Here is a 14595-nt window from a genome sequence, read left to right on the forward strand (position 1 = left end):
CTTCGGCTCCATCCCCGGTGTATTCCGAGGAATAGAGTTTTCCGTAGTACTGCCTGAACTGCTCCGCTATTTGCTCATCACCCAGAAACTTCTCGCCCTCTATATTGGCAATAAAGTTGACCTGCTTTTACGAAGCTCCCTCAACCTCCAAGCCAGGATCTTGTCCGCCTTTTCCATGTAGCGCTGCTTTAGGAACGCAAGCTTTCTCTCAGTCTGGCCTACAAGGAGGGCGGACAACCTCACCCTAAGATTTTGGAGTTTCCCCCACTTGCCTGGACCCATCTGCGACTTCAATTTCCCCCCTGCCTGGATGGCCGCTATCTGCTCCCTCAACTTAAGCTCCTCTATAGTCCTTTCTCTCTTCCTCCTAGCTCCCATTTCTATCAGGACACCTCTCATCATGGCCTTGAACGCATCTGTCATGCTGCCTACCTCCAAGGAGCCAGGTCCGACCCAGCAACCCCAGAGGCAGGCATCATTTCCCCCAAGGGAGTGCCAGCCTTAGGCGCCAGGCTCATGTTGGACCTCTGTCCTGGCGCCTTAGGCGCCAGGCTGATAAAGCTAGACATGTGTTCAAGTGTTTTAATGTGCACTTACCTGATGCAGACCATGCTGCCACATCCAGGCCCTCTTGAGGCCTGAATGGAACTACTTTACCTGTGGGACTACTTTCCACCCGGGTGTGGTCGGGGAAGGATACATACCTGATCGGTGGAAGGATACACACTTGGAACTTCTTCCAAAGCTATTTAAACCACACCCGATCAGCAACTCACGCTTCGCGTTGTTCTGCTCCTCGCAGCTGGATGCTCACCGTGTCAGCTCCTGCATCTGGACCTCAGCCACGCCTGTCTGTATCCTGGGTCACCTGCAAAGGGAGACAAAAGACCTTACCTGCTAAATCAGCACCACGGAGACATCACACCGACGATCCTGAAAAGGAAGACATCATTTTAAAAGCATTTCTTTACGATCGCTGCAGCGCTGCATTTCACTCACCTATCCTGGACGCCACCATTTTCAGCAGCGATCATCCGGATCCACAGCCACTTCCCGGAGCCTAGAGAGAAAAAGACAAGAACAAGGTGAGAGAAGGAAGGGAATAGGAAAAGCTCAGTTTCCTTCTAAGACTTACCTGTTGGGTCATTCCCATTTCATTTCGGGTCTTGCCGCTTCCAGGCATTTTCCGGACCCCGGCCCCTATGGGGAAAAAAGACAAAGACATTGAATGAGCGAATGCAAAAACATTACCCGAGCGCTCATCCAGAACTTACCTGTCATTTACTGGAACTGCACGTTTCACTTCGGGTCGGCGCCATATCTCCGGCATTCCGAACCCCGGCCCCTAAGGGGAAAAAGACAATGAACATTATTATTAAGCTTGGACTTTTGAACTTGCAACAGAACTTTTACAGAGCCTTACCTGAATAGTCAAGCTTACCTGAACTCCCATCAATCCTCAATCCAGTGAAGTAACTGGGTTTCAACGCGCCCCTGCATCAGAAGCAGGATGGAGAGCTCATCCTTTCTGACCCTAAGGTGAGACTTCACGGGGAATCGTGGAAGGGTATCGTGGAGGGTTGGAAGAGAGTGGGAGGCTTGAGCATAACTCAGTCAGTAGGTAATACTCCCTTTTCACGCACAGGGGAATATTCCTGCGAGCCGGAGAAGCCAGAGTAGAGGGGCCCTTCCTGTCCATCTTCAGAGTCCTGCGCTTCACCATTGAAGAAGCATCAGCACTCGAAGCCAGACCTGCGCCTCCGTGGGAATCAGGTGAGCGTTACAGCATCCCACACAGTTTTAATTTCCATTTCCCCAGTGTTGTTTAACAAGAGAAAATCAGTGATTGAGGTCAAGAGGGACTCCCTCATTTCCCCATCCCTTAGCAGGGAATCATTACAGACCCATCTCGACTTACCCCTGGCCAACAGTGGAACACTCAATGTAACTTGAACAAGATCATGGTCAGACCAGGGGACAGTTTCCACATTAAATTCAGAAATGCAATCATGGATGGATGAGTCTACAAGCACATAGTCAATCCTGGAGAAGTATTGGTGCACTGCGGAGAAGTAAGTGTAGAGGGGATCTTGGTTGTTCCTAGCGGGGTGAGCATCGAGCAAACCCAGTTCCTCATTGACCCGGTGGAATATCTCTGCACACTTAGCCTGGGACCTAAGATCTGGGCAGGGCTTGGAGGATTTCCTGTCTTTGTCCGGGTTCAAAACCATGTTGAAATCTCCCCCGACTATCAGGGCTCACTCTGCAAATTCTCTAACGTCCCCCCACCATCTGCTAGAAAATGTCTTGCCCTTCATTCGGGGTGTACACCCCCCACAAAAGTGAAGTCACGACCTTTCACATCTCATTTAACCATAATATAGCGCCCTTCTGGGTCAACCGGATGGGCCCTCGGAGAGAAGTGCGCATTTGGCCAAACCAAGAGGATAACCCCTTGCTTTTTTTACCCGTATGAGGACCGAAACACCTGCTGGACAGCTTTGGACTTTAGGGTAGGCTCCTTCCCCCTTACCCAATTAGACTCCTGCACAAAGAGAAAGTGAAGTTTAAGTCTTACAAATTCCCTCAACACCAACGACCTCTTGGTCGGAGAATTTAAGCCCTGACTGTTCAGGGATCCCACCGACAGGTGTTGAACCGAGTCACCCATTGGAAAAGCCAATTAACTTGTCCACCCCCCGAGGGGGATCTTCGTGCGAACCCAGCTCCATACCCTCTGTGCGCAAAAGACAACCAAAGCAAAAACCACTGAACCCTACAAAACATATAGCTCTGAACCCCCTCCTCCTCAACAAACCCAACTCCCCCCCTACCCCCAACTTATGAGCGTCTGAAAGGACTTCGACATCCAATCGCTAAGTCCCCAGACCACCATGGCTCGCCCTCACCTGGGCGATAACCCCCTCGAAACAGCACAGTGATCTGAGCCCCCCCTCTGTAATAAAGGAACCCGTAATCGAGAAGGCCATCTAAAGTTCAAACAAAAGTACAATCATAAACACCAAGATGACCCAACCCCTTTAACCAAGTTCCAAGGACTTGCCATTCCGACCCTCAACTAGATTCCCGTTTCCACCTCAAGAAGTTGACTGTCCCGGAGAGGGCGGATTCATCTTTCTATACTTCCTATGTCCTCGGACTCACCACAGTCCCGAGGCCTCCGAGGAACTTTTCCCGACAGCTTTTGTCAGGGCCGTCACTCGGCTGAACCTGTCCTACAGGAGGGTCCCCAAGCAGCTCCCCCATCGCTCTTTGTATATCGGTTTCAGAAGAGAGGGAGTACTTGTCGCCATTGAACTCGAAAGAGAGTGAGAATGGGTGACCCCACCTGTAGCGCACCCCCCTGGCCTGCATCCATGTCGTCAGCGGCCTACAAAGTCTCCGGCGGTGGAGCGTAAGGGCCGAGAGGTCCTGATATATAGAAGTCTTAGCTCCGTTCCAGTCAATTAGACCCCTTCGGCGAGCCAACTCTAGGATCTTGTTTTTCTTCACAAAGTAGTGAAACTACACCAGGACTGAGCGGGGACCACCCGCGCTACCTCCCGCCCTGTTAGCCCTGTCGATGGTGGGGACACTGGTGTTTTCACCACCAAACAAGGTATTGACAATTTCCTTAATCTTTCTCTCAATATCCACTTGCGTCTCCCCCTCCTGTTCTGGAATACCAAGAAATTTCAGATTGGAGCGTCGCTCCCGATTCTCCAAATCGTCCAGCTTGGGCATGAGCTTCTCCTCCCTCCTCTCTAAATCCGCCAGCCGCATATCAAACTCGGTTTCAAAAAGATCAGCCGAAGATTGGTTAGCTTCAAGGGCCTGGACGTGGTCCTCCACGTCAACCACCTTTTTATCGAGGGAGTCCAGCCTCTTCCCTATGTCTGCTCTAAAACCTCGAATCTCCTCCAGTAGTGCCACCATGTTCCGACTCATAGATAGAGTGTCCGCCGCCTCGGGCTGGATGGCATCCTGCATGATGGAACCTCCCTCCAGCCGCTGAGGCGACCGCCTAAACCTTTGCAGAGCCTACACTCCGCGCATCGACAACCGCACTCAGCGCACACACAGACTGTGCAAAGTCCGCAGCAGTCACACACACTACCATGAGCAGGTTGCAGGTACCGGACAAAAGTCACATTGCAGGTAAAGAGATTGAGGCGGGTGGCCCCCCGGAACAGACGACCAATATATATATAAAAAAAAAAGGGTGGGGGGGGGCTGGCTGCCCACCCCGCCGCACACAAAGTTGGAGAGGGTTCTTATCCTGTCACCCGCCTCTGCAGGGACGTTCAGCCCAACAGGCCCACTGTACGTATCCTGGGGCCCTTAGCGTCATCACAGCTGAGTGCTGGCCTCCCGGGCCAGCAGGGAGACGATGGACACAACCAGTCCCCTAGCGTCCGCTCTACACATTGGCTCCCGCTCTCCACACTGGCTCCGAGCTCCTCGCGCTCCTACAGCAGGCGCCGAGCCGAGGGCAGGGACGTGCCCGCCCCACACCTCCTCCCACTGGCAGGCGCTCCCTCCCCGGCACACCAGGTCGTTCGGCCTCCGCACAGGAGATCACCAGGCCACACACGATCCTCCACTCCAGGGCATCCACGGCTCGCCCAGGGCCCGGCGACTCACTTGCACCCCCCCCGGACCGGGGGCCACAGGCACGGGGGTCCGCAGGACAGCTGCCTCCACACCAAAACCGCGGGCACTCGGCGCTCCTCAGCCCCTCCCCCACCGCCAGCAAGACTGTCGGCAAGAGGTTCTCTCGACGGGGCTGTCCACCAGGCTTTGTCCGGCGTCTGTGAGGAGGGCTGCAAACGACTGCTTCCTGTCGCCTCCGGAGGTCGGGTTTTCGCTCCTTAGACTCTCTGCAGTGTCGAAAAGCGCCAGGGGGGCGGGGCTCAGCACACACCGGGCTGAGGGGGCTCAAAATCAAAAAATTACCTGCCCAGGTGAGATCGGCTGAGAGACTTCAGCTCATCTCAGCGCCCCCTGGTGGCTCCCAATCCATTATTTTGTAATACTTTCTGTGGTTAAAAATATTTCATTTCCCGGACTCACTCTTTTCCATACATGTTCTTCAAGTGAGCGCGAATTTCAATTAAAGAAAATGCCAAAGAACCATTTGGATAGGGCCTCCTGCAAGTTTAGTGGGACCTTTGGGTGCCTTAGCTACATCCTCTGGTTTGAAAAAACTTTAATCTACCACTGTAATGATTACTCCAGTGTCTCTGATGGCAAAGGTCTCCTGTCCATTTACAAGAACAAACATTAATGGTTTATACTTGATTCATTTGTGCTACTTTTTGTTTGAAGTTACCTGGAGGACAGTTGCCCTTTTAATTCAGTGTGCATGCCGGAACCGTAAATTGCGCTCTACATATTAATGAATAATTCTCCAAAGGCAGGCAAAAGAAAGTTAACACAATTGCCATTCTTAAATTGTGTTCAATTGTTATCACTGTGCTTATGTGTGCAGGTTTTAAGAGTGTAACTGCTCTAGGAAACAAAGGATTTAGAATGGAAAACGTGACGAAAGCCACAGCATCTTCTATGCGGATTGATGATAGGTTGGAGTAACACCTTGGGAGAAAAGTAGGGATATTACCTTGGGAGAAAAGTAGGGATATTCAGAAATAAAACATTTAACAAATGAATAAGCAACACAACTGGAAAGGTTTGAGTGGCCCAGTTATGCAATTTATAAAACAAAATGAATAATTGGAAATGACCTGGAGAGAAATCCAGTGCTTGTTTCCTGTGATGGTAGAGGCCTGTTATTGCCCTGGTCATTGTCCTTTGTCTAGTAGAGCATGTTTTTCATTCTCTACTCAGACAATCAGAAAGTGTGTTCCGTGCATCTGCTCACTGTTTCCAGCTTCCTATCCAATGAGTAACCTTGGAATGGATCCTTAACTGCCTGGAAATGGTTGCATTCCACGTTTCCCTTGGTGAGATATTTGTATTTGTTTATTTGTATTGCGCAGCATGCCCACGGGCATCAGGGCGCATGTTTAGAAAGGTGGTTACAAGAAAGTGTTACAGCAGGTAGTTAGAGGTTACACTTATATATACATAAACATATATAAATTATGTACAACATTTACAAGGGTAATATACAGATGCATTATATACAAGGTAGCCGGGAGGTGCAGCATGCAGCCAGTGTTACATAGGACTGGCCGCCATAGCGTCTTGCTCATGGAGCCAGTGTTTTGTTTTACTTTTGAAGGATTGGAGGGAAGGGACATTCCTGAGTTCATTGGGTAAGGAATTCCAGAGCTTTGCCACAAGGACTGGGAAGCTCGAGCCTCTGGCAGTTTAAAGCTTGAAACTGGGGATGATAAGTGTGTGAGCTTGTGCAGATCTTAAATGTCTGGAGGCTGTGTGTTGGCTAAAGCGCGCTGATAGGTATGCCGGTGCAGCGTTATTCTGTGCTTTGTGGCTAAGAACAAGTGTTTTGAGGGCGATGCGCCGTGCAATGGGGAGCCAATGTATGTTACGTCTGGTGGAAGAGATGTTGGCGCGCCTGGGTATGTTTAGGACAGCCCTGATGGCGTTATTCTGGGTTACCTGTAGTTTATCAATGTTTCTTTGGCTCGTACCGAGGTAAAGGGCGTTGCAGTAGTCAATTTTTGATAAGATGAGGGTTCTGGCGAGAATAAGGCAGTTGTCCGTTGTTAAGAAGGGACGGCAAGCTGTGATCAGTTTACACGTATATGCGGATGCTGAGACTACTGAGTTGGTTTGTCTGAGGAGTGAAAGGGTGGAATCTAGGTAAATACCGAGGGTTTTAGTGACATTAGTAACCTTGATAGTGTTACCATCAATGTTAAAGGCCTCATATTTACTGTCGAGTTTTGCGAGTTTGGGCTGAGAACCTAGGATGATTAGCTCAGTTTTCTCGTCGTTTAGGCAAAGCCCATGGTGGGCCATCCACGCTTGGATGGCAGTGTAGACTGCATTAAGCGCTTTGGTGTCCGTTTCATAATCCCCAGTGATAGGGATGAGTATCTGGGTGTCGTCCGCATAATTTGTGTAGGTGACACCCAGATAGTCAAGAATATCAAAGAGTGGTTTTGTAAATACGTTATAGAGCGTGGGTGATACGCATGAGCCTTGAGGGACTCCACAGGGGACGTGAGTTGGGTCCGCGGCGGCGAGTGGTGAGAAGACCCTCATGGACCTGTTTGCAAGGAATGAACTGATCCATGAGGTGGCTGCATCAGAGAAGTGGGCAGCAATTTTGAGGTGCTGGCAAAGGATTTGGTGATCAACCAAGTCGAAGGCCGCAGAGAGATCCAGTAGGAGAAGAAGCGCTTGTTTACCCTTGTCTTTCATGTCCTCAATTTGGGTTTTTAGATCTATCAGAGCTGTCTCAGTGCCGTGTCTCGGGCGGAAGCACGATTGTCTGAGGCCTAATAGGTTGTTGGTATCGAGGTAATCTTGAATTTGTAGATATGCAGCGCGGTCCAAGATTTTGAGGAGGTAGGGCACCGTGGTGATGGGCCTATAGTTGGAGGGATTGCTAGGGTCTAGGTTAGGTTTTTTGATCAAGGGGATTACCCAAGCATCCTTGAGGTTGTTAGGTACTATGCCAGATTTAAAGGAAGAGTTGATGAAGGAGTTGATGAAAGGGGCAAGGTCGTGTGCTGCTTCCTTTACGATTGGAGCCGGGCAGGCGTCACCTTGGCAATTGGATGGTTTTAACTTCATAATGATGTTTTCCACTTCCTTAATGGTGAGGGGTGAGAAGCTGAAAGGTTGGAAGGAGTGTTTAGGTGATGGGATATTGTAGGATTGGAGATTACCTACTGAGTCTATGAGATGGGTTTTTTTGGCATTGATTTTAGCTTGGAGTGTAGTGATTTTGTTTAGTAATGCTTTTTGTATGTTAGCACACCATTCAACGTTGGGGGTACACTTGTCGAGAGGAGCAACTGGGGACTCTAGTTCCTTGAGAATTTTAAAGAGTTCCTTAGTGTTGGATTGTGCTTGTATGATCCTGTTGTTGTACACTTCTTTTTTAGCCGCTAGTATGGCTTCCTTGTACGTGTGGGTGATGGATAGGAGGTTAATTTTGTTTACGCACAATGGCGACAGGGCAGGAGACATTGACAGGCTGTCGGAGGAGGAAACGCTAGGTGAGGCTTTCCTTCCCACCCCTACAGAGGCTGTACTAGCACTGAAGTCCTTACCATCATCTCTAATGTGTGCTAGGTGACCTTCGCCCTTCTTTTTTTGCTCTGGACCTCTAACTTGGGCAGCAGCCACCTAGCCCAAAATAGAGCACTCTGGTGCAAGCCCTAACACTTCATTATGTCATTTCACTGACAAATGTAAATCCTAATCGATCACCACCGATACCGGAGCATCAATACTCCTTTGAACACTGTGAAGAAACAATCAAGCATGCTGGAACAATCATTTCAAGAAAGGTGAACAAATTGCCAAAAATAGACAAGAATAATCTGTGTTACCCATTTGAGTGCCTCTCTGGTCGTAGCAGCTGTCACACACTCGCACTGGAGCAAGTCCCCAACCTCGCTCAGGAACAGGCCGAGTCTTTGATGAGCAGCCATCGCAGAAACCTTCTCCGCATGCACGGCAGTGATGCTTCGTATCATTGTCTTTGAACAGGCTGCCACATTTATTACATTTCTGTACAAAATAACCATGCACCAGTTATTACATTTCAAACAAAAGCATCTGGCACATACAAGGAAAACCTGTCGTTTTGGCTGGTAGGGGGTATAGTCAGAGACTTGGGGACTGCCAATTCTGGATTGTGAACACGAAGGACAAGTATGTTCCAATGGTTGAGTTACTCAGTGGGGATATGGTTGTTCATGATAAAGCAGAGTTGATGGTTTACTTGCCAAATCTCCAAGATGGAGACATATTTCCACGCATCGTCCTCGATCCCTAGACACACTTCTGACCTGTCCATAACCATTACAGCCCTCCTTTGTTTCCCCCAAAGTAAAGGATCAACTTACAAAGAGATTGTATGATTGGTGTAGGGCAGGTGCATTACATTTTGAATTTTAAAAAGTATGAAATGAGAAATATTAAATAGCTGGCCATACGATTTCTGTTTCACCTAACACATTATCACTTAAACTTCCCAGATAGCAAACTGCAGGAAGGGGTAAAGTGAGGCCATTCCTACAATTCCAGGTTTCCATGATCTTTGGCTATGAAATGGGAACTAGATCATTCAGCGGACTACAAGTTTGTAGTTATCTCTTTGAACCATTAATAGGAACTTCTTTAAATGCCTTCATCACATACAGGAAGATGTGTGGAGTATTAAGTGGTGGACAAACTCGGAACACTTATAACACAGTTCCAAAATCATTGAAGAGAAATATGGGAGCTTACTGCTATCTGGGAGTTGGGTCTCCAGTAGGCTGGGGCGATCTGATCGGTCAGCCAGGATGTCACAGCTTTGGTGGGCCCAACGCTCATCTCCGAAACAGACTGCGCCATGAAGTTCATTCCATCCAGTAGGCGCTGTGCTGCATTGTTGTTGTCTTTCAAGAAACCATCTGTCTGAATAAATAAAATACATCCCCGGAGATGATTGAGAAAAGTAAAAACGTATCAGGTGAAGAATAGAAGCACAGGCATCCCTCATTATTACTATTACACCCATTTCGCTGAGTGGCCCTAATCAGAATAAGAGGGTAGCTGGTACAGTTTGTTCTCGGTTTGTTGGGTTCTGCAATTATGTTTCTTTAATGGCCTGTTCTGTTCTTGCTTTTGGACAAGCTGATTTTTCTCCAGTGAAAATGAGTACAGCATGTGTTGGCATATCAAGATCCACATCTTTTCTTTAAATGTTTGCTACTTTTTGACAGATCATCTCAGGTAACCGTTGTCCTGTCACTACAGCAGGGGCAGAATGATGTCACTCTTTTGGACCACAGTGGTATAAGAAAGTATAGGAATGGTGGCAAAGAGAAAATATCATATTCATTCTTTCATTATGGATATCAGCAGTGTGTGATTAATACATTGTTATATGCAAATCTAATATTTTGCATCATAGCTTATAGAGACACTAACAGCTCATCATAAAGAGCACAACATTCATAATCATCAAGCAAAAATAAAATAACATAAAAGTTACAAACACAAAATTAAAAAAGTCATTTAAAAAAGAAAGAGTATGGCTGCGAAGGGGTGCAAGGGAAAGGCAAATAGCAATACATTTTGCTAGGATGAGATGGGGAAGGTGTGATGAGAGTTGCAATGGACTTCGGAAGGTGAAGGGTAGTGGTAGGCACAGCTAGAGGAAGAGTGGTGGGTTTTGTTATTTGGGAAGATTACATTAGAGCAATTTGTACAAAGGAAAGTAGTCATTTTCTTTCTTTTTGATTCTAAATTAAATTTTTGGCCGTTAGGGACAAAAAGAGAAGAAAATATAACATTTGTGATCATACACAGCATGAAAAGGGAAAGGCAATACCTTTTAGGCACCAGCGATTCGTATACATTGAAAAGGTTTCTTGAGGTGCTTAGGGGCTCTGTTTCGTAAACTCAATGCTACTGATTTCTTTATTATAAAGTGCACTTTTGAATTACAATATGTGACTATATTTCTGCGATTTGATTTGTAGGGCTCGTCTTTGTTAAGTCAACTGTGGTCACAGGGCCAGGCATTTACCAGAAATGTGGACAATTGATGGAGTTAACAACTTGAACATAAAAAAGTTAACTTATAATGCGCAATAACTTTCACTATGACGTATATTGCACCATAATACATACCGAATAGCCTCTAGGTAATTCCTGCAAGATCTGTGGAGGTTATGGTGGCTAGTTCAATGGAGGAGTATAAAAGCGTGAGCAAGAGTTCCAGGTGGTAATTGGAGGCTTCATCGACCTCTGTTTTTTGGTGTGGTAAGCTTGGTCAATCTATGTTAGTGGTACATGGAAAGCTGGAATTTGAGGAGCAGGAGGGTTGTGAAAGTATACATTTAATTATCGTCATCATGAACACATCTAGGAAACCAAGTTCCACAGAATGCTGGAAGGTATGCCTGGAGATGCTGCAAATGTATTCTTCTGTGGTCACTAATCAATCATCTATCATAGTGTTGAAAAGGGGCATCATCAAACCCATATATACAAAGTGGCATCAGTCAATAATGATAATCTTTTTATAAGAGGATGGCGGGTGGATCCCATGGACCGTTACCCAACCAATAGCTGCCTCTACCAAGCAACAAATAGCCCAGGACAGGGTAGTTGACCAGCACATGAGCCTGAGAATAGTGGTCTACAGGGAGTAGTTAAAAGGCATCAGGTCTTAAAAGAACTATTATCCAATGAGATGATCTTCCATTTAAACAAACATTATATGCATTGTAGTTAAAAACACAACTTGTATGCGAAAAACCTTTCCCACCTTGGTGTGATAGCAGTGGGCATTCGCTGGTCATCGAGTCATGGGTCCTCCTGCTGCAAGTAGGCAAACGTTGTAGTGGCAAGAGAGCATGATATAAATGTGTCAAAAGTTGTAGCTCATTAAGCATGAAGACTGTTAGGAAATATTATCTTTTTGCTGCTTTCGTCTCCATAGAGTTCTAGGGAGTTCTAGGTAACCCCCCAAGGTTTTGCTTTTGTTTTTGAAGCCAACCTTACTTTTTGGATGCAAATACTGTTAGAGTAGATTTTTTTCTTTTGTAAATTTGATTTTATTGAGTTTTTTTTTGTTCTTTTGCTCACTGCAAGTCACATCACATAATAACATTTACGAACACAGGAATGCAGAGCAAGATCGGAAGATTGATATCAAATATGTACATTTCGAGCTTTTACCCATTCTTGTGCTGGTTTCTTTCAACATGACTTATCCTTCACCCTCCCCCCTTAGGTCTAGCCAGCAGTCAAGAGTTTCTTATGGTGTGTATCAATGGGAGGATCACAGTTTACTGATAATGGGGATTTCCCATGGGGCGAGCACTCTTTGTCACATCTCATAAACCATCAGGTCACATTGTTTACTTTGCGTTCTTGGGCATTAGTCGGTTTTGGACTTTGGCTCGCTAGAGAGATGTTTATTTGTGAAGTCCATCCATAAAGCCTCGCATTGTGACAATCTTCTGTGTAACAAAGCTGTTATCATTTCCATTACACATATGTTAGAGGCAACATTAATCCATTCCTTCTTATTCAGAGCTGTTTTGGATTTCCATTTTGTTACAAGTATGCCACGGGTAGCCAATAGTAACTGGGGGGCCAAACCTTCCACCCTGTTCCAATCGTCCTCGTCATTCTCGAGACCGAACAAAATGAGGTGAGGGTCTACCACTATAGAAAAGCCATTTATGTCTTTGATCCAACCCAAGACCTCATCCCAGAATACCTTTATTCTGAAGCAACCCCACCACATATGCAAGTAATCGTTTGTTTCACCACATTCCTGCCAACACCTTGGATTTGCTGTTTGGAACATTTTGGAGAACCTGAGAGGATCATATTGCCACCTATGTAACAGCTTGATTGCGTGTAATTTGTATTGATTTGATATGGATGTTCGTGTTGCAGATTTGCACATTATTCCCCATAAATCTGGACTGATTTGTTCACCTAGATCCCTCTCCCATCTGCCTCTCAACGGTTCTGTGGTCCCTTCCCCTGCCTCTATCAGTTCTTTGTACATTGCTGATATCAGACGCTTCATTTCTGTCCTAGAGTCTAATAGCTTTTCAAAGGGGGTAAGTTGTCTCTTCAGCTTGGTTTTCCATGCTGGCTTCCTTAAGATGCCCTTTACCTGTATGTATTGGAAGGTAGAGAGTGGGCCTATTCCCAGGGCCTCGGTCAGTTCCAGGAGTGGGATGAATGAGTTGATTTTTTGTAGCTGCCCCACCCTCTCTAGGCCTGCTTCATACCATGTTTGGAATCATTCCACGTTAGGGATGTGGTCGTTGATTCCGGGGAACCATAGGTGGCTTAGTGGTGATGGCCATGTGGTGATCTTTTGCATATCTTTAACTTTTCTCTAGATGTCCCATATGGTGCTCAGTATTGGGTGGCTTTTAAGTCTATTTTGGAGCTTTTTCTTGGGAGCGCAGAGCCATTCCGCGACCGTGGCCGGTGATAGGTAGTGATTGTCCTCTGGGTGGTTTTGTGGTTACTGAGGTGAGGGATCAGGACGCGCAGCTGGGCCGCTTCGTAATATTTTCTTAGGTCCGGGAGTCCTACCCCACCCTCGTCTTTGGAAAGCGTCAGGGTATCATATGAAATTCTTGCTTTCTTCACCTCCCAGAGGAATTTCACGATGGTTTTCTTGGCCTCAGAAAAGAAGCTTTTTGGAATCGTAATGGATAACATTTGAAAGGGGTACAAGAACCGGGGGAGACTTACCATTTTAATAGCATTAAGGCGCCCCAACCAAGATATCGTCAGCTTGTTCCATCTAGCTAGATCAGCAAGGAACCGCAGTAGGAGAGAGGGGAAATTGGCTTTGTATAGCTCGATCAAGTTTTTGGTGATGTGTATACCTAAATATTTTAATTCAGAGTGTTCAATCTTAAAGCCCAATGGGGAAAACCTGGTTTCATTTTCTCCTTTCTGTCCCTGTAAAGGAAATAGGGTAGATTTTGTTTTGTTTACCTTGAACCCTGAGAGTTGACCATACTCTTCTAGTAGGAGGAGGGCTCGGGGAATGGATGTCATGGGGTTAGTTATGTGTAGGAGGATGTCATCCGCATAGAGGGCTACCTTGTATTCCGTCGTTCCTAGGTGAATATCTTCCACCATGGGATCATCTCTCATTGTCTGTGCCAGGGGTTCTAGGGAAAGTGCGAAAAGGATTGCGGAGAGCGGGCACCCTTGTGTTCCACGTCCTAGTTCGAACCATCTGGAATATCCACCGTTCACAAATATGGAGGCCTTAGGGAACGTGTACACCGCCTGTATTCCCTTTCTAAACCTTGGTCGTATACCCACTTTACGTAGAACTGCTCTCGGGAATCCCCACTCTACCCTGTCGAAGGCTTTCTCTGCGTCGATTGAGAGAAGGGCAGGCTCATTGGGCAGAGTCTGGGATGTATGGATCAGGTGTAGTGTTTTGCGTAGTGTGTCTGCTCCTCGTCTCCCCTGTACAAATCCATCCTGATCGGGGTGTATGAGTTGGGGCATTAGTGTCTCTATTCTGGCCACCAACACTCTTGTGTAAATTTTGGCATCTATGTTGAGTAGGGAGATGGGGCGATATGATCCACATTTTTTGGGGTCTCTTCCTTCCTTGGGAATCACTGTAATCAGTGCTCGGTTAAAGGCATCGGGGGCTTTCCGTGTTTCTATTATTTTGTTAAAGAGTTCGGTCAGAAATGGCTTAAGGTGTGTACCAAAGGATTTGTAGAATCCGGCTGCCGGCTGTGTAGCCATCTTCGCCTGGGCATTTGCCTACGGTTAATCTCTTTATTGCATCTTGGATTTCCTGTTTGGATATAGGGGATTCTAGTGTCCATGTCTGGTCTCAATATCCTAGACATATTGATCTGTGACAAGTAGGTCTCTGTGTCTAATTGTTCAGGGTTTGTTTCTGAGGTGTATAGGGTCTCATAA

General features: G+C 46.7%; 1 protein-coding gene across 2 annotated transcripts in view; it reads right to left on the reverse strand.

Moving 5' to 3' along the window:
* Nucleotides 1–14595, reverse strand: part of ZFYVE1 (zinc finger FYVE-type containing 1) — a 237825-nt gene that overhangs the window by 38422 nt on the left and 184808 nt on the right. For both annotated transcript variants that reach the window (XM_069638620.1, XM_069638621.1), the window contains 2 exons: nucleotides 9397–9567; nucleotides 8493–8673 (listed from right to left, as the gene is read on the reverse strand). In XM_069638620.1, the coding sequence (XP_069494721.1) occupies nucleotides 8493–8673; nucleotides 9397–9567 (352 nt within the window). The remainder of the gene's footprint in view (nucleotides 1–8492; nucleotides 8674–9396; nucleotides 9568–14595) is intronic.

Source organism: Ambystoma mexicanum, chromosome 14, assembly GCF_040938575.1.
Source record: "Ambystoma mexicanum isolate Mex_15411 chromosome 14, UKY_AmexF1_1, whole genome shotgun sequence".
In the NCBI taxonomy this organism is placed as follows: Eukaryota; Metazoa; Chordata; class Amphibia; order Caudata; family Ambystomatidae; genus Ambystoma; species Ambystoma mexicanum.